Source organism: Dermacentor silvarum, chromosome 8, assembly GCF_013339745.2.
Source record: "Dermacentor silvarum isolate Dsil-2018 chromosome 8, BIME_Dsil_1.4, whole genome shotgun sequence".
In the NCBI taxonomy this organism is placed as follows: domain Eukaryota; kingdom Metazoa; phylum Arthropoda; class Arachnida; order Ixodida; family Ixodidae; genus Dermacentor; species Dermacentor silvarum.
In genome coordinates this window covers 10,652,315-10,676,192 of record NC_051161.1, presented here as the reverse complement: position 1 = coordinate 10,676,192, position 23,878 = coordinate 10,652,315, and the positions used below count along the sequence as shown (strand labels likewise).

Below are 23,878 nucleotides of genomic sequence, written 5' to 3'. Positions count from 1 at the left end.
GGCAACGTACGCATTTAGAGACTATGACATTGGAACAAATAATGAAAGAAAAGCCGCAGTTTCGCCGAAAGGCGAAGCATCGATTGCAATAGCAAGTTAGTAGACAGCTATACCACGTAAGGATAGTAGTTTTATCGGCCGTATAAACTTGTAAACATAGGCATACTAACTAAATTAACAAGCGTGGTGTCACGCGCTCACAAGCAAACATGAACACATCTCACTCGATGACCGCGGAAACTGGCTGTCGAAACGCTGGAATGAGGAAGCGTGGCAGCAGCAGCGAGCGAAGCGACCTCCGTGCGGCGTCTCGCATCAACGCGAACGAAGCCGCGGAAACACGGCACGGCGGACTGTGTCCCCGAATGGCTTTCAAGACACAGCGCGCGGCCGCCCGGGCCACGCGGAGTGGAACGCCTCCCCACTCCATACCCATCCCCCGGAGCGTTGCGCTCGACGGAGGACGGCGTGCTTCCTTTCCACTTTCCTCCCTGGCGCGCGCGAGATTGAGCCGCGATCGCCGGCACACCCTTGCACGCTTTCACTCGCACACACAGTATACGGCTCGCGGCGATGATTGCATCACCCTTGGACTTTATACGGAAACTCACGGCGACGACGACGGCGACGACAGAAAGGCGCTTGGACTGTCCATATAATTGCTATCGCAATAAAAGTAACATGACAGCCTTTTCTCGTGAGCGCATGAATTCTAAACCCCTGGTTGTACATTTTGGTATGTTGTAACCATTCAAGAATGCTTCTCATGTTCTATGAAGATTTAAATAGTAGTATTTTTGGGCTTTCGTATCTGACCATTTATTGTAAATTGCTTATTGTCATTTCTAAGGGCAAATTACAGAGAAAGGAAACAGTGCCTAAATTGTTTTAAAATAAAATGTAACAACTTAAATCAATGTAAGTTTTGTGATAATGACAACAATAAAAAAACACGCGATTTTCAACAATTTGTTTTTATCCTACTTGGTTTGGTGCCATTAGAGAAAATTCAAACGACCCTCAACTGTATAATTTTCGCTTACATTACATATTTTGTTGAAAGGCCTTCCCTGTCATACAAATTATCTTATTTTTCATCGAAAATCAGGGGTGGTCGAGCCAACTGGTTCGGACAATTGGTGCATAATGAGCCAGAATTATGTGCCTATACTCACCCGAATACTGCAAATGTGAGCACTGTACTTGAAAGAAAACCGTTTGTGCGTAGATTGTCGGGGTATCCACGTTGTCTGAAAAAAAGCTCAATATATACATCAAAGCATATATATATATATATATATATATATATATATATATATATATATAAGATTCCTCATAGTCGGGCGTATAGTGTGTTGAAAACTGTATTCGAGTGTTCACAATAACATCACAGATAATTACTTTGAACAACTGAAGATAAAATGAAAAAAAAAAGACTTTTCGCACAGTTTTATAATGATACACAGAAACCTGAGATATCATCAAAGCCAAATACACACAAAAGCACGAAGGCACACCTAAGTGAGCCCTAGGTGACGCGAAAGCTACACAGTTGTCGTTGAGTATGTACAATTGATAGGATCCCATGCTTGTGCGAAGCCCTCCAAGCATCTGCGTTGCACACATTCACACATCCAGCATGCTGGAAGTCTATGTACAGAAGATGCCTACCAGTAGCTCACCCAGTATCTCTGCCAAAGAGGGGGGGGACTAAATTCTCGTGTGTGTGTGTGTGTGGGGGGGGGGGGGGGGGGTAAGCAAGCACTTTGCATAATATGCAATTTCCTTGCGTTAGCCAGATGAATCCAACAGCAAATAAAATGCCAATAATTATAATAATGACACCAAGAATGATGTCATGTTTATTTCTTCAGCGTTTTACTCAAAGTCTTGAAAGAGCTCGATAGGGCCACGAAGCCGGTCTGCAGAGCAGTGCACGTGGTCATGCGTTGAAGCGCTTACCTAAACGGTCGGGGCAGCAGTGAGTGGTGGCAGTGTCTCAGGAGGTCACTTATGACTGATGGAGTGGGGGAACTCAGGAATGTCAGTAATAGCGTGGATAGAGCACCAAAATAATATTATGTATGTTGCAAGCTGTCACTCACGCGTCGTCAGCGCGAAGGCGGCGACGTGGAATGACAGCAGGGTTTGGTCGTTCCGTATTTAAACAGGCACAGTGGAGCGGAAAATGGGGTTGAAAACAAAATAGTTCGGCCTCAGGAAGGGGGGGGGGGTGAGACCCCCCCCCCCCCCCCGCCCCCCGTCGATGCGCCACTGATGCCTACATGCATCAAACTCAAGCTGCGTGCGTTAGCAGGCAGTGTTATTGCACGGTGACCTGTTGGACTGCATATTTTCTGATAACAAGTGCGAATGTCCCTGAACTTGAAAGCAAGGAGGTGCTCTAATGAACTCAGTATTGATTTATGCATTTTTAATAAGAACGGTAAACGTAATTCCAGGCCAGCGTTGTTTGCTAGCGAGAGGAGACTTACACAGCACGTCTCAGTCCATGGCAGTATCCGCAGACAAACTGCGCTGACATTCCCAGGCCGGTGAAAACTTGCGAAATATAAACGAGTGCTAGCGTCCTGAAAAAAAAAAAGAAGAGAGAAATAGGCTTCTAAGGAAAGCGAATCGACAAGCAAGTCATTGCTGATAGGTTTATAGTTACGGGGAACGCAGAGCTAATAGAAAAGAAAACAAAGCTAATACATTGCGTGTTTGGCATTTTGGCCTAAAATGTAGTAAATAGAGCTTGGTTTTATTGATAAACACAAGTAGGAGCCTTAACGAGCTATCTAGGTTTTCATAAAACCTTGATGAGGCATATCGGCCATGGCATAGGCAGTATATAAAGCAATGCGCCAGATATTTGTTAGCTCGAAACCTTTATTAGCTTGAACGTATACGTCAGTGCATACGTGCCTAAATCAGAGACATCAGTCTTTTTTGCTTTTACCGTTGGTGGGTGAACCGCTATTTCTTTCTTTGCCATTTGTGCAACGATTAGTCACCTCGTCACATTACGCTAATGCGTACATGTTTGGTTTGAAATTCAGCGTGACAAGCGGGCGATCTTTCTGTTTGAATTGTAGCCTGTAGAACTGAGTGTCTTCTATTCCGAATGAAATGCGTAAAGGTATGCGAATAATTTGCCCTGATTACCGAGAAACAGGCAGGAATGGTGCAGGTCCTATTACAAGATATGCCACTATGGTAAACAGCTGGCCCACCATGGCGTAGAAAGCCTCCAACTGCAAAAAACAAAAACAAAAGAAAACAAATAAAAATAAATAAGACAAGACAGACAGCAATAACAGCGTAGCAATGTATGTGTTGTTCGTTAACTGCGACAGTGTAGAAAGTTCGGCTACTGAATAGCCTGTTATCCCAACATCGTAGCTGAACAAGCATACACACATAAAAAAAAAAACATTACACAAGAAAACAGTAAAAAAGAAAAAAATATATAGATAAAGAGTCGAAGATTCCACAGTTGCTTAGAGTGTAAGTAACATGTACTCTCCAAATATACAAAGAACTCGATATAAAGTTGCAAATTTACACAAATGTGTAATGCAGAACCAGCACGTGAACCGAGAAAAGCACGAGCAGCATCTACTCATGCTGAAACAGATCATTTGAAAGCAAAGCACATGAGAAGTCACTAACACGTAAGAAATGTCATGATAATAAGAATCGCGCAAGGCTTCCACAACTTGTATTTTTCTATAGGGACTGGGCCAGGGGACCCAGCAACCTTCTTACAAATAAAGGACGTTCATCTAAGGCGCCAAGACGATTACAACGTGTTTCCCGATGTTGATTAAATTATATATTATAATTTGATATGTTCTACGGAACCTTCCTTGATGGCGCAATGCGCGCGATCTGAAAAGGTTATTTCCGTTTACGACATAGAAAACGGAGTTTGTACGCGACTTTGACGATGTAAAAGTGGGACCAAAGCACATTTCATAACTTGAGGATCGGTGAGATGCTTAAGAGTCTCTTGTACGCAAGAGATGATTTTGTCCACTCGTCGAACCACATCGTCTGTGATAATTTGGGCCTCAGTCCCTGAAGCGGTGTTTTGGCGTCGGATACAGAAAATGGTATTCCTGTGAGTTCGTTCGAATCATACGCCGCAGCAGCTATTCTGTCTGCTACTTCATTTCCCGTTATGCCAATGTGACTTGGGATCCACTGTTGTCTTTATCATTATTTATACAAATGCACTTATGAGTAAGGTAGTGGCCGAATACTGCCCCAGGGAGGCCACTTCATGTTATGGTGAGGGAGTGCCTTTGTTGAAGTTTAGTGGGCATGCCTAATTTGGTTGCACCAGGACTAGTATACAGCCAATGGGTCATTTGACACTTACGCATAAAATTTAATTCCCCGCTCAAACCGGGCCTACAATTTGACTCGTGCTAACTGTAATAACCAATAAAAACTAAAACAGTAAGAAAGGCGTCCATAATGACCAAATGGCTGAGGGAGTTAAAGAAAAAAATGATGGTTTCACAGCATCAGCTCAGCACTCGTTTTCAAAAGAAAAACCACAAAACAGGCATCAAAACCACCTGATGGATAAGGCGCGTGTGAACAATGGGAACACCCTCCGATGCGTTCCGGTAAAGATTAGGTTTGCAGCTGCTTCGAAAGGGGTTGACGTCATTCAAAACCCTCGTGTGAAGTGCAAACCGTATACTGTATGCTAATGACGTCTGCGAATAATGCGACGCACGTTCCTTCTCCCGCGTGTCTTTCCTGGTAAAGATTACGGTTGCGTATGCTACTCCGAATGCAGAAGTACCCAACAGCATAGAAATCACGTAGTGACGTTACCACGGTCTAGCAACTCATTCAGTTCATTCCAGGCTACCATGGGTAGACCACGGAAAGTAAAGACTCCGGAAGAACAGCGTGAATGTGATGTCGCTGTGAAGTAATGAAGAGTGTCGTTAAGTACATTTCACTTGTCTCTGGTTTCACTCTTTGTAGAGCCACGTGTGTTAATTCAAGTGACGTCACAATGGCTAATCGTTGTGGGTGTCGTTTACAGCTTCGCTGTCCAACCACCTTCACAGCGTGGATTGGAGCCACAGTTCTTTTTTGAGTTAAAATTAAACAGATAAGTTGCTGCCACCGTTTGCTGGCGATGGCTACCCCATTTCGCTTGATTGATAATATAGGATATAAAATGAAAGTAAATATAAATGCTTGTATTTTAAGTAATGCTTACAAATAGAGAGACGTTTAACACAGAAAGAGGGAATGTCTGTTTCGAGAAGTTTTTATTTGCAGCGAAGTCAATGTAAGCCCGTGTGCACTTATTTTGATGCACGAATCTGACACTTGCAATGCAGTAGAGTCAATAATTGTCACAAATGCCAGCGTCTTCAAAGGACCATTGAAATGTTTTCATAGCTATGTGATTAACTTTTGAAGGCCATCGGCCTAACACCTTGGCAAGCGAGAAATGCCGATGCGAGTCAATTAAAAGCAATCCTTATTAAAAGTGCTGTCTCTGGGTGGTGTGCTTGGGACGGTAGAGTAGTAGGCGGTATACATGTTCGTCGCCGTGACCGCACGAACAAGTCGGAGAGCTCGCACGTTTAATTCGGAATAAGGAGTTCTTGGTGTAAGCAATTCCGAGGCGGAGACGATGTAAGAGGGTATCGATGCATTGTGCAAGCTGAATGTCTGGATAGTACTGAAGATGTGCGTCAACTGCATATAAGAGTGATTCTTTTGTGCACAGTGCTCGCTTGAGGCATCGTAAGATGCACCGGGTGTCGGACTGGGATATCGGAATTTAATGAGAGCAGCATTCCGGGTAAGTTGATAATCCATTACTCCAGTATTATTGCGCAACATGAAGACACGGACGTGAGAGAAGAAGAACACACACCAAGCGCAATCGGAATTAGGTGCGTTTCCAAATTTTCATGAGCCGCTGTTGCCAACGCACCCGTCATTTCATTTCCTTTGATTCCACAGTGACTTGGAACCTACTGGAACACCACATGTTTTAGCGCTGTAGCTTGAACAAGTTCTGTTAGTAGAGCGTATCCGTTACACGTGCGTCTATTTGTCCTGGAGTGGCATTTTCAATGCATATAAGAGCCGCCAAGGAATTAATGATGATGACTCAATTTCTTGTTGTCTTTGATATTTTTATAAAGCCGATGGCTAATAAATGGCTACAAGCTCAGACGTCACTGAAGAGGAAGCATGACCCAATCGACAGGCATATTCTTCGCGCAGCTCTAGAATGATAAATGCTGATGATCAACTTTCGGTTGTATTTCGGTAGTTAATTTTTACTCCGAAGGCCTCCCATTGATGTCTCAGTTGTCGGAAGTTCCGAAAGCCAGGGAGGGTAGTTTAAATCTGGATGCCAGGAAGCCGACGTTCGAAGCAGCGGAACCTAGTGTTCGAACACACCATGTATCTGTGTTCCGGTTTGACTCTCAATACGTGAAACGATTGAGCGTGAAACACGTTGAGTGACTAGTTGGAAGAGATGGCGATATGTCGCCACGTTCCGGATCACATTAAAGGGTGGTTCTTGTGCTTTTGGAACTCCACGACATACACGCAGGCTGCGTGTTTATAGCAGCTGAAGTTGGTGGAGAGAAGTCTGCGATATATTGTGAAGAAGTGGCGCAGAGAAGCCAATCTTCTGGCGAACGAGGGTGCAATGGGCGTGGAGTAGTCACGCTGATGTTCCACTCCACTTCCGTGCCCGTAATACGACAGGGAACATTTATGTTGGCGTTGATTTGCCCTTCAAGAGTAGATACGTGTTGGGTCCATCTTACCTGGCAGTCAAGAGCCACACCAAGAAAAGGATGCTTGCGTACGACTTCAGTGCTTTGGCCGTTCACGAAGAGTTTCAAGTTCTTCGCTTTATTTCTTGTGAACGGCAGAACCACTGACTTAGCATGAGAAATCCGCATGCTTCCTCCTTGAGGTAATCGCTTACTGCATTTAACCCTTGTTGGAGATGGTGTTATCAAGCGATTTGTGAGATGTCCATATGCATATATATCGTCTGCGTACATAGATATATCTAATGAATAAGGCAGCACCTCTCCAAGGCCGGCGATTGCACCATTGAAAACGCAAGGAAGCATTGTAATGCTTCCTTGGGGTACCTTTTTGTTCCCTTTGTATGTATCGCTTTCACCATCATTGGTTGTAATGTAGATTTGTCTGTCTCGCAAAAAGCTTGCTATCCATTTTATAGTACGGCCATGCACTCCAAGCAAGGCAAGCCTATGCTAAACAGACAGGTTGGTGACCGAGTCGAATGACTTCCTAATATTTATGAACACAGCGGCAGCAATGTTTCCATGGTTCATCTCGTTTTTCCACAAACGTCACCAAGTCAAGGATTCAGTCCATAGAGCAACAGGTGCCTCCAAAAGACAGCATTTGTTCTGGAAGACTATTACTGAACTCAATCCACCACTGCAACCTAATGTCAATTAATTTTTACAGCAACTCTAGATATGCACCATAGTGATACTGACTAGTGAAATGAGTCCACGGATAGGGGCGATTTATCTGGATTTAATAGTGGAACGACGCCTTGCGATCTTCCATCAAAAGGAAACGTATGCTGCCATCCACATATGATTGAATGTGTCTAGATATCTGACGTAGCAGTCTACATATCTGGGCCAGTCACTGTTATCACGCGGGTTTGCGATATAGCGATACGTAATTATAGTACGGAATGCGTACTGTGTAGTTGAAAATGAGGTAGCTCACAAGTACCTTGGACCTCCTTCTCAACAGAAGTAGCAAGCGTATTCAGAAGCAGGCCAGGTTGTCCGATTTTCGTCAGGATTGCACAAAATTTATTAGCAACGTCCCGTTCAGATAATCCAAAAGCATTGATTATTTGCCGGCCTTTCGGGAGCGGAGTAAAAGAAGTGAGTGAGGGGCAGAACTCACACCAATGCCTTTGACCCAATTTTTGCATGTGTTGGTTAGACTTGAGCTGTGCCACCTGACTCTCTCTGTAATCTCTGCCGCCTTCGTCATGTTGTATGCGCTTCGTTTTATGGTTTACCTACCTTATAGTGAGAGAAGGCGCCGGCAATGAAGCCTCCCAAAGAATAACTGGCAAACTGGACCGTGTACACACTGCCCAAGATTGTACCAGTGAGGTTGAACTGAAAAATAAAAAAAGCAAAAAAAAGCAAGCTTCTTTGATTTTCAGGCTGTTAAATGGGCGTCCGGGAGAACGCCATTGCAGTATTTGAATAATAAGGCGGTAAGACTAGCAGTCGGTGTGCAATGAAAGATAACGTGAACACACGCATGAACTTCGAGAAAGCTAATTTCGTGTGACGGGTAATATATCTTAACTATATGCATACTTTGAAATATGTTGTTGCTCGTTGTGCCTTTTTTATTGTTTTAGTGTTTTACCCCCTCATGTAAAAACCGACCTGAGCTTCTAAGGTACTAGAATAAGTATATTTAATATAGCCCGACACAATACTCTATGTCGGCTGCGCTTAAAAAGAGATTTAGTTATTCTCCTTTCTTAGATACTGACATCCTCTAGGCTGGGTTCCAGTGTAGGCTCGTTGAATCCTAGAATGACCCAGCTCATCATGAGTGTCACCATGTCGATGAGAAACACGGGGTCGATGAGAAGCCAGTAGTAGCTCCTATTCTGGCCGCATTTTCCTGGTACGTCATCGCTCTCTTCATCTCCTGAAAAACATAACGATCGCTACATTGGGTCACAGAAAACAAAGAAAAAAAAGTTTTCACGTGTACACAGTACTGTACGCAGCTTCGCGGCACACGATACTTGATATTCTTGATTGCTGCTTTGGCGTTTACCTTCCCGTTCGGCGTGTATTGCACCCTCACTAAACGTGGTTTGTTAATAAGCGCAAATTGGTCAACAGACTTGCGCATTAATACTAGTTATAACGTATGTGGTAGGCAAAAGCCTGCAAGTCATCCCCTGTCACTAGGGATTTCAATGGCGATTTTTGTTGTGAGCTTTGAGCATGCAGTACAGTATATTTAACGAAGGTTGTGGAAGGAACGCTTATTCAGTTGACTGGAACGTTTATTCAGTTTGCTTTCCGAAGCGGTTTTCTATAAGTGATTTCATTGGGTTTACCTGAGTACTGGTTGAGTTTTGAACTAAATTTGACGATTACTGGAAATGACAGCATTGTAATGGCTCCCAACACGAAGAACGGAAGCGGGTAGGCCCATGCCTGCAGTGGAGAGTACACATTGTCAGCAATAATTAACATAACATATACAGAGAGAATAAACACTACATTCAACTGTGTTGTACGTGGTACGTGTAACAAATGTACATACCCCCTCAAATTCTTGTCGCATTGGACGCACTGCAAGCCCATGTGTGTCAGTGATACGACAAATGCGATGCGATTCGTATTGCTTGCAAGTGTCTTAAGCGCGGCGGAGGGTAGACATTTTGTGCGAAACGACATTAGCAAACTTGACAAAACGCAGAGTGCGGCGGAAGAGTAAAACAGACCGAAGTGTGTTTAAATTCTCAAAAGAAAAGTGCTCATCTCTGTCTTTCTCACTTTTTTTGTCCATCATGAGTCATTGCAGGTTAACGTCTTTGACAAGATGTGTTCCTTGCGCAGCTTGCGTATTGTGCGTGTGAAAATGAACGAAACATGCCAGTGCTGTTGGTGTCGGAAATGATAGGAAATATCGTTGTGCTAATTTGCTAAAATTTGGAGACGTGCTCAGCGTTGACTCCTTATAGCCGCATTAGCATTAATTCATTTAATTATGACCTTTTACGTGCCAAAACCTCGGTATGATATTGAGGCAGGCCGTAGTGGGGGACTCCGTATTAATTTTGACCACCTGGGGTTCATTAAAGTGCACCCACTGCATGGTACACGGGCGTTATTGCATTTCGCCCCCATCGAAATGTGGCCAGTCACGGCGGGATTTGATCCTGCATCCTCGGACTTAGCAGCGCAACGCGAAGGCCACTACGACCCCCACGGCAGCTCCGCAAGGCATCCTGTAAGTTCATAAGTCTGATGTATTCATATTCTTAATTGTTGAAAACAGCGGTGGTGCATTCCAGAAAGAAAGAGCGAGGTCACGCGAATCACGTTTTTCGTAGCATGCTCAGCTTGCCTAGATTGACCGCTGTAGTTTTACGCCACACCATGATGCAGTAACACAGATGCGAGTTAAAAGGGCGTCGCATTTGACGGTCACAGGGAGAGTGTGCCAATGATGGTGAAATAATACGATTAACTTGCCGAATTTCACGTTATATTATAGAAGATACAGGTTAGGTGAGGAGATAAAGTATAATCAACAGGACAAAGTAACTAATTGAGGAACTGATGACCATGCAAACGTTCAATAGGTCACCAAGTTTTAGTGTGAAAAACATTTCACGTACGTTAGTACTTCCGCTTCTTAAAAAATGAACACAGGTTAAGCATGAATAAAAAAACAAAAAATGCTTTGTCGCCATTGCTTGCACTGATGTTTTATTCCCATCAGTATAATTTTTATGCTTCCATGTCTCGCTGAAATTTCTTGGAGATGGTTCTCACTGCAAATCAGGAAGCTTTCGCACACCGTTTTCACCAAAGGCGCATATTTGCTTTTCATTATGTACGGGGACAAATCTTGTTCAGAAAACTAGCAAATGACATAGCATGCTCAATGTACTTCAGGATTTTAATTTGCGCTGTACGCAATAAAAAAATTAAAATAATGTATAATTATCTAGCTTTTGTTGACGAGCTGCGGTTTTTGTAGCTGTTGTATGAGGCGATTGAAAGCAAAACAATGGCGGACTCACGTCAATCAGAGCGCCACCAATAGCCGATCCCACCATATTGCCAGATCCCCAGAGGAATTCTAGGAACGCCTGAAAGAGTAAAATGCAGCTTGAGATTTATGCGATTCCAAGAATTCACGAATACTTTTGTACCAGATTCAATATTTGTCAAAATATACAAGTCATTATCTCAGATAAAGGACGAACGCTATTCAAGTATTTGCGTGTAAATTATTTGGTCGGTTCAATGTCAAATGAAAATTGTGTTCATAAAAAACAAACTGTGTGAATGTTTTTGCCTACGGATTGTGTGCCGAGACCATGCTTGCTTGGCAAACGGCTCTTTCAGTTCATTGAGGACATCATGCGTCTTGAAATGATTACATTGGTTGAAGCTTTCATAACCGCGACAAGATAAAAAGAGTAGGGTTTTATGGGTGTTTGCGTTGAAAAAGTAAGTGTTACGTCTGGCCTCAGGCCATGCAATGAATGACATATAATCCGCTACACTTGGAGATGGTGGCAAGAAGGGAAATACAAAATGTTGGCAAAAATAGGCAGTTTTTTTTCCTTTTTCCACGCCTGTAGGACTGCCGGAAATGTTGAGGAGTCTGAAGTTCCTCCTCATCCCCATCATTATAATGATCACTGCTTTCAAGTTGTATTCCTGTACAGCCTCGAATGTTAAATTATAGCGCGGGCAATATGCTGCAGCGATGCTGGGAATTACTGCAATGACTGCGAACGTGGCTGTCTTTGGTGTCGTCGGTGATATGCGCCTAGTAAAGTGCAATGCTTTACAGCAAGTTCCAGGTCTGCCTTCATTGTGGAAGCAGTGATCTCATTTGTCACCTAGATGCTCTTGGTGCTTACAACTTCTGTGGACAGAATGAATGCTGGTGTAGAACTTAGATGTGTCGCTCGTTTTGTTTGTGTTCCCCCAGTGTAGGATAGCAAAACCGGACGCTCATCTGGTTGACCTCCCTGCTTTTCTTCTGCTTGCTTTCTCTCTCTCTCTCTCTCGTGTTTTCTTTGCGTGCGAAGAGATAGTAGGTAAAAACCGTCTACACTTCGCTCGCCGTATGCTGCTAACATGACGTCATTATCTGTGAACTTCCTGGCTGCAGTTTCGAGGCCCTTTTTAGACAAGATACCGCGAATCTCTACAAGCACTTACAATTATAGCTCCTCTGTATTTCGGGAAGCGCGTCGTGAAGACAGCGAACATGCTGACAAGGTAGAATGTGTTGGTGATGCCTCCGAGAACGACGCATGCCATGGACAGGCCCAGCAGGACGTTGCCTCCGGGGGACCAGTAGAGGCAACTGCACATGTCGTAAAATTGCACAAAAAGCGTTAAGTACTGCCACATACAACCCATGATGAAGATGGGCGATGAGTCTTTTTATGACTTCATGGCCGACGCCGACGTCGCTCGCAATGTATATGTATACACACACACACAAAACAGAAAAATTTGACGATCTTCTGTACATGATGCGCCATGCTGTTGCTCAGAATAATGATCGTTATTCCTCTAAACGCGACGATAGCAGCTTAAGGCTTCTCTTGATGTTTTGGTGCTCTTATAATGCTTTTGATTTTCTATAGGAGAGTATATGATAATAAAGTAACGTTACTAATATTATTGGAAGGTCAATAAAGAGATTTTAGAGACTACGTTGATTTTTGTGTGTCATATTTCAGCCAAGAATTATTGTTTTCTTTCAAATACTTCAGAGCATTAGTATATTTGGCGTTCATATTTCAATTCTGCATTTTCACATGCATTTATAAACTTCGCATCATTTGCCGTTATATGTACAATCCCTGTCTAAATTTAGCAAAATGTGTAGCAGTATATAAAAGAAACAAGCAAGCAAACAAACAAATAAACAAATCGCGTAATGAGCATGGTATGCTCAAGGTTTCCCAATGCATTGATGGTAATTTTCGGAGATTTTAACTTTCCTGAAATAGTGCGGTCCACACTCTTAGTTTCAGCTACTCACGCTGAACCACACGCGTCCCTACACGCATGCCTTGATTTTTCCTAAACACAACTCAGCCGTAATTTGTGCCGCGAGCCGCAAAACCTCGCCGAGCTATGACGTCACTGCGTTGCCTAGCAACCCCATACCAGCTGCGCGATAGGTTCGCAAGACTCCGCGCCTAGACACTGCGCGCAGCGCGTCTGCTCCGCTTGCCATAAACGTTCCGTGTAGTAGGTTCGAAGGCGGGGTTGCTAGTGTGCGGGAAGTAGTAGCAGCCATGGATACCGAAGAAGAACCGCACTCCCGAGGAAGAGGCCGCTTTCCGGGAATCACGCCGCTTGGCCAAACAAGAATACAATCGCCGGCGTCGAGCTGATCCTGCACAGAGAGCCGAGGAAGCCTTAGCCAAGCGACGGCGCAGAGTCGAAGATCCCGAATACACCGATCGAAAAAGGGAACGAAACCTAGCAAAACCTAGCAAAACATACCAAACTTAGTAAAACTACTAGAACTACATGTTCATCCCTTCCCTGTTCTTAACCCTTGCGCGTCCTAGCGCAAGCTTTTTTTTTATAGTACGTACCAGTCGGGTTAAAAATTTGCTCCCATGCTGATCGTATTTTTGCATTTAAATACGGGAGTGTTTTTGTCAGCCGTGTGAAGGTTGTTGGGGAGGATATAGTCGGTATATTTTTTTAGTCCATTCATGAAGTTTTTGTGGCTATTCCTGAGTGTTATTCCTGAGAGATTACCAGTTATGGCGCCAGGTGTCGTGTTTTCGAGAATATGTCGCCTCATCTTGAATCGTTGGAACCATATTTCCTTGTAGCGTAGGAAACTAAGACGACAAAACGTTGCGATGGCTAGCTTGCTATGGCAACTCGAGTCGGTGGAAGTGAAACAGGCGTACTGTTTGCACGCACGCGTAAACAAACAAATACGGCCATGCTACGTACACAGCTTTCACTACTCAGCCAACTGACAATTATAAATGGTTCAGTTGTGTGCCCAAGCAAGCACGTAGGGGATCCGCTCTGCCGTACGTACTTCTCTTCGACCCCTAGTAAAGTCAACACAGCAATTTTTTAGCCGATGCGCCACCACGGCATGTTTTTTGATAGCGTGGCCGTACCTTTCGCCGAGTATAGGCTTAACTGGAAAGGACGGATCTTGTGACAGCTTACAGAGTATAACGGTAGTATTTTATCACGTCATCTTGAGCAATGTGCTAGGTCACGTGGCTTTAAACTCCTTATGGATGATTTCTATACACGTGATCTAAAACGCCGTACGTCGTAAAGTCGGCTAATGACAACCTTTTACAACGTTTCTTGGAGGCGGTAGTAGAACGATGTAATGTAGCGCATTTTACTCCAGCATGACAGAGTAAGTTTTTAGTGCAAGGGAGTTTTCAAAGCGCATGAGCGGCAAAGACCCCAATCTCGGCTAATTTTTGCCAACAGTAAGATGTCACAGCAAGGGCACTATGATGCCTTAAACTCTGAGGTCGTTATTTTTGATGAGCACTTTCTAGGATTGTTTTCCCTCAAATACCATTGAGGAGAACTGGCTCAAGTATAAAAAAACGTGGGCAGCTTGCACTAGTGGTGCAAGGCTGGAGTAAACAGTGGAGCTGGTGATCGACCTAGCTTCTTCCAGGTTTTACTAGGCTTGGCTAAGTTTTGCTAGGAAATGCTAAGCGCTGCTAGGCACGGTATTGCGAATCGGCTCGCCGCCGACGCGCAGACACTTGCTTGGCCGCGCGACGCGCTTCAAGATGAGCGGCTTCTTCTTCGGGTGTCTGGATCTTCTTTGGTCTTCCCATGTCAAGGCTGCATGTACTCGCCAGTGAGTCAAGGAGTGTTCCGCCGCCATCGCGGCGGCTCCGAGCTTTATCTTCCCGGAGACGTCACGGTCAAGCTGCCCCTCCACACTTGCCGGGGCGTGGCTGGCCGAAACCTGCCGAGCAGCCACCGGAGGCGCCGGCTGCAGTCACGGATACCGCGCGCGTTCGGCGCGAACGGAGGGAAACGGGGAAACGCGGACGGCGTTGGCAACAGCTCTGCGCGTTGCCTCGTTGGTGCTGCTACAATTTCCCTCTATCGCTCTGATTTTCTCTTTCTATCTCCAGAGCATAGCGGCCGCCGCGCGCATGCTCTCGTTCCCTCTCCTTAACGTCCCGTGTCAAGTCAACATGTGCAGGGCACGGAGAGGAGGCAAAGCACACGCCGCTCCGCGAAGTGGTTGCTAGGCAACGCGCGGTGACGTCACTGCCAGGAGCAGTTTTTGTTAGCACTACGCGGGCGCAACCAAGAGCTTAAACAGCTCCGCTGTTAAAAGTCACATAATGAATACCAATCATTGTTAAGCTCTACGCGCCGTAAATTTTAAGCCATGATTTGTCGTCCATGCTCAAATTAAACTCACAAGTTTTCTGGTGGGCAATAAACCCGTGTCATTCTCAAACCCATGCCATTCTCAAAAATAACAGCAGCGATATAATCCCGGAGTCAGACTGCGCAAATCACGTGAATATTGCTTTCATATCTCTCTTCATGAGTGAAGGCACTACTTCATGTTCTGATATTTGATGTTTTACAGAAACTTCTACGCGATAGGTAGTTATTAATCAGAGTCGTATCCTTTCTATGCTGAATAAACTGAGTTTCTACTGTTTCCGATTATATTGAATTTGATAAGAAGACACTAAAAAGTTAATCGTCCAGCCTTGCCTCATTACTATCCGCTCTTATTTCACAATCATTATCAACTAACGCCTTTCCTCATGACCGGGGTGCTGCCAAAGTAATACCCGTTTTTAAGTCTGGTGATCGTTGTTTAACACTTAACATAGGCCAATTTATTTAACTGGTCCCATTTGCAAGCTCATGGAACATATAATCCACTCTCAAGTAATAAATCACCTCGAATATCCCGGAGTCATCCATAAGTATCAGCACGGCTTTCGCAAAGGATATTCGTGCGAAACACCAGCTCGCTGGATTCATTCAAGACTTCGTTACCTCAATACGCGTATGTTAGGAAGCGTTGTGCAAACGAAAGGACGAACGAAGGGAAAAAAATGAAGTAGACGGAAAGAAAGAAAGCACTTGCCCGCTCATTGCATTGTATGCAACGGATGTGAGCCACTGTTCAAGGCAGGAGCAAGAACAAAATAGCCCGTGAGCTTTTAGAACTATTTTACATAAAGGAAACGGGCGATTAGTGAGTAAGTGACACTTCTGTTATCTTGTAATATACAGAAAATTTACTGCGCAGCTTCTGTCGACTTGAGGCAGGCTTGATTTGGGGTTGGGGCCAGAAACCGACACAAAGAGACACAAAGGGTTTGGGCCAGAGACAGCATTTTCTTAACTTTTGACTGGTTGCCCGGATGATCTCGTTTTGTTCTCGCAATGCTGCCCGGATGTTCTCGTTTGAGTTATGGCTTTTGGCTCAAGGTCACTTGAAGGTTGCTGACAATTGCGCTAAAAGCATTTCATGCTTAAAAATCAGCCAGGCGAACTTACTATGACGAATAAATACCTTGGATTGGACTTGCAGCCCGACTTATCGTGGCAGTACCACATTGATCATATGTTTCATCCGCCAACCGCTCATTAGGGCTGCTCAAGTGCAACCTCCAACACGCTCCTGCACACATTCGTAAACTTTCTAATATTTCATTAATCCATCCAAAAGTAGAATACGCATCTGCCATCAGGGACCTAGAGCAGGCTTACAGTATTGCTAACATAGAATTCTTACAAAACCATGCTGTACGATTTATTTATTCTGAATACAGAAGTTTAAATAGCGTCACTGCTCTTAAAACACGCGCTGCCTTGCCTCAACTATCGTGTCGCCGCAATATTGCTCGCCTTTCACTCTTTCAAAAGCTTTATCACCATCCAATTATGCATCACGATTTCTTCCAGAAACCAACAGCCATGTTTCCATGTCGAGATCACCCTTATAAAGTCAAACGCGTAAGGTACAATACATCTCACGTTTCTATGCTATTTATTCCTTACACTATCATTGAATTGAATGGTCTGCCACCACACATCGCCACTCAGCCTGACGTCACACTATTCCAAGAATAAGTATGCACGTTTAACGAAGACTAAAATGTTTAGCAATTCATCTCGAAGTTTCGCTTGACATCATGCCAATGCATCTACAGTTGTGTTCACGTGTACAATGAATTCACTCACTTATCACTTCCCTGTATTATTTATTTACGTATTACATATGTTATGTTATTGGCCATGTCTTATTGTCATAGTTTTTGATGTCGCATCATATCAGACAATCAGCACGTTTTTTGTTTCCTATAGTGATTTTTAGACAGTGTTTTCATTCAAATAATAGCCAGTGCTTTCTTTTCTCTCTTTAGCGCCCAATTGTACTTCGCAGTGTGTAATTATATTGCTTGTTTGTATAATTGTAAATTGCTTCTGACACCTCGTATATTTTGTTGATAATTTTTTTATTTGTTTTATTTTTATTTTTACTTGTGTGTTCTGTTAAAGCTCTTGTAGAACATGTAATGCAACTAACTGCATTATAGCAGTATCTAAGCAATAACTTGTATCAGTTGCAGTAGGCTTTGCTAAACATGCAGAAGTGTTGTTGACTGAGTGGTGCGATATTTTCAATTGGCTTATTTTCTTGCTGTAGTCACGTGGTTTCCTAAAATTTCACCCGTTGTTCACAAACAAAAGCAGAAGCCGGGCTTGAGAAATAATATATTGAACTGGCCTCAGGAAGTCCGACTCACCCGAATAGTATGGTGAAAATGAAGAACCCTCCTTGCCCGAACAGATAACAGGCTGTGGGTGTGATTCTGGTAATCTGAAGAACACCACGAGAAATGAAGGTTTTATTACGTCATACACTCTTAAATGGAACGCGCACAGGAATGATCATTCCATCAGCACTTACCATTTTTTCTGCGGTGATGGATCCAATTAACATAAATACTTTGAAAAGGGAAAACACAAATCCATACTTCCACGCTTCTATGCCTCTTGAAGAAGCCTGCAAGGAATAAAATGTGAGCGAGTAAAGCGCGTTTCATGCAACCCATAACTACGCTGGATACTTGAAAAGAAATCACTATGCTAGAGATCACCACTCTACTTTAGCGAATAAGACACCAAGGGGTTCATCTGCATACCACCTTAGCGGGCTCTGATGATGATGAGCCACATATACTGCTTGTGCGTTTTCTTCTTTTTGAGCTTGATACATCTTTTGCTAAGAGGATCGTTGTCACAATATGTTCTACTTATGCAGCGCATGTACATGAAGTACACGTGTAAGAGATCTTATTCAACCCCGGAAAGCTCAAACACCATTCTATATCAAGGAATATTACAACGACTTCTTCCCATTTATGCCTGGATATGGGGAATGCATTAGTATAAAAATTAATTTCTTCTGATTTCTACTTTCTAATTGCTACTTTCAATTTAGCAAATAATTATTACTGGAAGCAATTAATTAGTTATTGGTATCCTCAACTACCCACAACTGATGACTCGCTCTAGAAAAGAAAAAAAGAAAGAAAACACTAGCTATGGGCTTTGCGTTATGTTTACCACGCTAAAATAGGAATTTCGAGGTATATAAATGAGTATAAAACGATACGTTAGGCGTTGTTAGTTTAGGTGAGACTTGCAATTTTTCGATGTTGAGCACGAAGATATGGCATATGGAATGGATCGCATATAAGCTCGTGACTCCAGGAGTCGCGCGTGTATGTAGGCTTCTTAGTGGAACATATGTTGCTTTGCCGCTTATCGATGCATTGCCCAGTGGAGCGCGAAATCGTGAACAATTTGGGAAGTATGTCTACAAAGTGTAAGGTAGCACTGGAAAGCTACTACAAATGTCACTATGTCGCTTGCGCATTCAGCTTACGTCGCTCTTCGCAACAAAGTGAAGTTTTTATCATTTCCAGCCGAGCGTTAGGAACACCATCACAGGGCGGTAAAGCGCATGTATTTACACTGCAGTGGCCTATATGTTCCCGAATGGTTCTTCACATCATAGCATTTTTTTGGCGTGTTTCCGTCCTCCACAAACTGGAGGCTTTCGAAATGCCGCGAATGAATGAAGCTGTCAACACGAAACGGTCAGAAAGCGAGAGCATATCGCGGAATGTGTGCGTTACCACCCGTAAGATAGCGTAGTCACACAGACACTTTACAACATCACGACCCCCACCACCAAGAACGCGGATGACAAGGCAGTAGCCATGCAAGCAAGGGATCGCGTTTTACGGCCAGCATAATAACACCGATAAGACAAGCCGGAACACAACCAACATGTAGACATAGCCGCAGAATCGCGGTCGTGCATATCACCTTGGTTCGGACACATGCACCGCGTCTCTAACATTGAACGATTAAAATGAGATATACGAGAGGCGGTAGAATAATAACTTGCGTTGGATCGGCAATGGTGAAAGAGAAAGTGATATTGATCAAACTACTGGATCTTTCTCAAAGGCCTGAACGACTGCGCTTTTGAGAAAAAAAGTGATGGTTCAGGGCCGGTATTTTGTAGCGATGCGTTATGCTTTATTCTATGCTAGTTTATCATTCACTGCTCACGCCCGGCTGATACCGTTCATAACGTGAGCGGACCGTCGCTATGACGAATGACCGAGCGCGAAAAGCGCGAAAAAGCATTAGCATCGGAAAGGCATCGCTAAAAAATACCGACCCAGGCAATGATCACTTATGGAACACCCATGATGATAATAAGTTGTGTAATACTTAAGTGCACTACTTCCTAATTTATTACACTCCTAAAATGACTGATTAGCTGGTACTTAATTTTGCTTGTTCAATCTGGTGCATGCATGGACCTAGCAGGCCAGCAAGCTGGAATATATTTTCCTTACTGCAGTTGTTCTTCTGATTATGCGTATTCCTTTTAATTATACGTATTATTCGCCTTAACCTCATCCTGTGTTTATAATGAGATGAACCATTTGGAGCGTACATGTCGAAGCGTAATTGTTGCTATAAAGTTGTCGAGGAAAAGCTTCAACTTTACAACACGTACCACGGATGCACGAATGGGTAACTGGCAACGCAAAGTTTGGCAGGGCCATTCATTTACGCTTTGTGACCCTGGAAAGCTCACAAAGGTTCTGCTAGTGTGCGGCCACACCAGTTATTGTTGTAGTGCAGTACAGAAAGAGAATTGTTAAAGTAAGCAACATTAACGAATAAATGAAGTAAAACTAAAGACGGCTTTAAACCAGTCGTAGGGCTGGCGAAAGCAGGCGTGGTCGTCTCTACGTAGGAGCCGCTCGAAGCACAAAGTTCGGACTGTGTTGACAGTAACCTGATCGGCAGGACATGCATATTTTTCTACATCAAGACTGAGGATAGGCCAGTTGGTATTAATTCATGATGTGGGAAAAAAAAGCGCAAAAGACGCAATAGACGCGGACAACGAAATCGAAGACGGCGCAAACGCTGACTCACCACTATAGGTTTTATTCCGAAAAAAAAAGTACAAATAAAAAGAATGTCTGCAACAACACAAAAACCAAATATATCATGGTTCTCATCGTGGGCGAACCATACAGAACCTCCTGAGGATTCCTTACTTCCGTCTACGTGACAAAAGGTTTTCGTTTTAAGGTTTTAGGACACGCGCAGGAGTGGTATGCATGAGCCTGAGATAGGCTGCAAGTCGTTTATCTCACTGAGCGCGAGCACGAATGCGAGGGGCGTTGCCCGCTATCAAGGTGAGGAGACGAGTGCTACGTAGACATTGCGACATGTCTCGTTTGCATTCTGTGACTCAGTGCCGATTAGAGCCAACGTAGCTGTGTGGAGAAAACTAGCGTATTCAGCCTACAGTTAGTAGTCACTTTTGCAGGAACACCTGCTCCGTAATTTCTTTCTGGAGAGCTAGAATATTTGCGGGTAATTCCGGAAAGTTTTGTACATACTTTGGTTAAGATTGATGCCAAAAATACGTGTGCGGAGTATTTTGGACAAAGAAAAAGCGGTGAAGAAAGCAGCTGTATTGCACCTTTCACTGTATTTTTGCAATTTAAGAAAAAATAAGACAGGCGAAATGATATCGATACGTCAATGAGTGCAGCGCAGAATGTCCATGCTGTTTGTTTACTCGACTGAGATAAATAGCTAACAAATCTCATCGAATTACCAAGTTCAGTTTGTCTATCATGGATATAAGGGATATTTTTTCTTCTTTTGAGCTGAGCTTGTTGAAGTGTTCCTCCCTACACGTCTGTAATAGCCAGCAAGTTTGTTGATTTATAACCTGTTCCGTGTCAGACTGGCGTTTGTTTTCGGGAAGAAGAAAAATCTGCATTCCGGTATCGAACTTATTGCACGTGTTAATAAAAGCAAAGAAATAGCTCGCGCAAAAAGAAAGAAAATGCAGAGAGCATCCACTATGTGAAGGACCACTGAAGCTGTTCAGTCAGTCAAAGAACTTTATTGAAAGGCCCTGCGAGTTTGTGGGACGGGCAAATTGTCCCGCCTAGGTGGCATCGAAGCTGTTGGTTTTGCTTAATTATATTTAATTTTTTTTTAATTTAGTGGTTATGTTAAATGGTTGAAAAGACAACACAAAACTTCGTTGCGTCGCTGCGCGCCGTATGCTGTATGTGGAAGTGAAAGCGAGTTTAGTCGACTTAATTCACACGCCCTTGCACCATAGGCCGCAGAATGTTGGGTCACTGTGCGTTCGGCTTCTCGTCGCTTTCGCATCCATTCGCGCTGTTGAGCGCGCCAGCGCTCCTTGAAGGCGCGCTCTTCCTCTTCGGAGCGAGCGACACTGGTCTTACCCATACAGAGTCCAAGCGGCAACTGATGACGGCGCTAGGGAAATGGTTATGCCAAGAGTGAATGAAACACAGCTATTAAAGACGATAGTCTTTCTTGGGGAACTTAAAACACTGAAAATTTGGTGTCTGTCTGTCTGTCACCCGATTCAGCCACCCGGCCAAAATTGGACCACTTGCTTACCGCCCACACTACTTAAACTGGTACGGCTGTTCATACTTGTGAACGTTATCGATCACAAAGTAAATATTACGCATATCTGAGGCGCAACATCACTAGGTAAGTATTAGGAGGTGTGTTCCTTTAATAGAAAATACATAGATACGTAACTCTAAAGACCCTAGTTTCTTGAGCTGCGCTGAAAATGCCATGCTATGCGCGTTTTATTTGCAGCCCGTCGCTGCAGCCTCACGTGCAAGCTCGCGCGAGCAAACGCCGCTGGCGCCCAGCGAAGCATAGACCGCTGCATAGACGGAACGCGCGGAGTAATACATTTTAATGGCCGTACTTCTTGCGCAGCTTTTACAGCGTTGCACCTGGCTGATGTATGAAACGGAGTATAGGATGGCTAATTTAGCAGTACAGAGTTTTGAGGCACATAACCGTAATCCGTAGCGTTCATTTAATTAGGAATACATATTGTACTGGTTTTTGCGTTAGTAAATGAAAAATAAATTCGTTAGAAATGGCGTCGAATGCGTTAGAAATGGTGTAGGAAACGCTACGCGTTAAAAGAAGCCGACTGAAGCCGCGGCTCTGCAGCCGGCTTTAAGTCAACGGTAATAAAAGGTTCCAACAGATGGCCCGAGAGCAGGGCGAACGCGGTAAATTTGAATTGAATTCAGCAAAATCTCCATTGCATCCATCATGGGAGGAGTGAGAGGGGAGGGGAAGAGCGTGAGGGTTGGGAGGGTGGACAAGAGAGGGTGTTACTTATCAGGGGTGGCAGAAGACTATCGTCTTTCGATGTCATTTGCAGCGAAGCAAGCAGATATGCGGCCAACTTTTGGTTGGGAGACTATTACGTTTCATCACTGGCGTTTCGACACGCATCCTCATAGAGTAGCCTTTTGGCAACAGCATTCATCGCTCCGGCGCATTGTTTTTTAGATGCGAGAGCATCTTATGCTCGGGGCAGTGTCCGCTCTGCGGCGTCAGCACCCATACTGCGCATGCGCAATTCTCCCTCAATCTCCGCTCCTACGCAGGTGTGCGCTCTCCTCCCCTCTCCTCCTCTCCGATACAGGTGCGACGCAGCAAATCATTGCATATAACTATCTCTCTCTCACTTTCTCCCTCTCTCTCTAAGAGTACGCCGGTTGGCGGCGCAAGTGTCGCGGCGCATTACAAAGCGCGCGTTCGCTGTCCTTCCGTCATTCTCTCTCTGTGCAACGATGTGCGAAACGCCATGAGCAACGTCAACGTCGGCGCTGGTTGCAGCGGCAGCGCCACCGCCGCGGAGCAGAGAAAGGCTCGGGAAGCCGAACGTAAACATCGGTCGTCCGACTATCCTTCCACGATGACAACAACATCGTCATCATGACGCTGTATCTCAAACCCAACATCTCAAGAGAAAGCGTCAAACTTTACCTCGCAAGGAGCATGGTAGAGTACACCAAGACCTACAGACACGCGCCCTTCATACTCGCAGGGGACTTCAACGTAGACATACTGTCAACCGATTGGCTGCTGCAGCACATGAAGGACGTCTACTCTTTGCGATGCATTTCCCAAGATCCCAAGCAACCCACCACCATCAGGGGAACGTGCATAAACCTCGTCTTCACAAATTTAAAACTCGACCCTCTGCAGCAAGACCAATTGACGCTACACTTCACCGACCACAAAGCCATCGTCTTCAAGATACCGCGCGCACCGACGCTAAGAATCACGTACGATCTCTAAATAAAGACGCAACAACTCCGTACAAACGTCTCCTCTCTTCTCAATACATTCTCTCACTCTAACTTTCATTGGGTTGTGTTGCCAAGTGAAACGAAACGGAAACTCGATGCGCACCCACCTGCGATGCTTTCGCATCCCACTATGATTGCCCGTAAGGTGAGATGATGTGATTTTTTCTCTTTGGGTCCCACGTATGACAATGGTAGTTCCAAGGTCGCGTTACAGGTCCCCGAGCCCACAGGGTTATGTGCCATTGAGCTTGGACCCTTTCTGCACTATCACCAGGATCG

General features: G+C 44.3%; 1 protein-coding gene across 7 annotated transcripts in view; it reads right to left on the bottom strand.

The window, feature by feature from the left end:
• LOC119460618 (multidrug resistance protein MdtG) overlaps nucleotides 1–23,878 on the bottom strand; it is a 41,895-nt gene that overhangs the window by 4,780 nt on the left and 13,237 nt on the right. For all 7 annotated transcript variants that reach the window (XM_037721643.2, XM_037721642.2, XM_049673086.1 and 4 more), the window contains 10 exons: nucleotides 17,785–17,880; nucleotides 17,621–17,694; nucleotides 12,021–12,168; nucleotides 10,865–10,933; nucleotides 9,167–9,266; nucleotides 8,585–8,745; nucleotides 8,097–8,195; nucleotides 3,169–3,257; nucleotides 2,496–2,591; nucleotides 1,176–1,250 (listed from right to left, as the gene is read on the bottom strand). In XM_037721643.2, coding sequence (XP_037577571.1) covers nucleotides 1,176–1,250; nucleotides 2,496–2,591; nucleotides 3,169–3,257; nucleotides 8,097–8,195; nucleotides 8,585–8,745; nucleotides 9,167–9,266; nucleotides 10,865–10,933; nucleotides 12,021–12,168; nucleotides 17,621–17,694; nucleotides 17,785–17,880 — 1,007 coding nt within the window. The remainder of the gene's footprint in view (nucleotides 1–1,175; nucleotides 1,251–2,495; nucleotides 2,592–3,168; nucleotides 3,258–8,096; nucleotides 8,196–8,584; nucleotides 8,746–9,166; nucleotides 9,267–10,864; nucleotides 10,934–12,020; nucleotides 12,169–17,620; nucleotides 17,695–17,784; nucleotides 17,881–23,878) is intronic.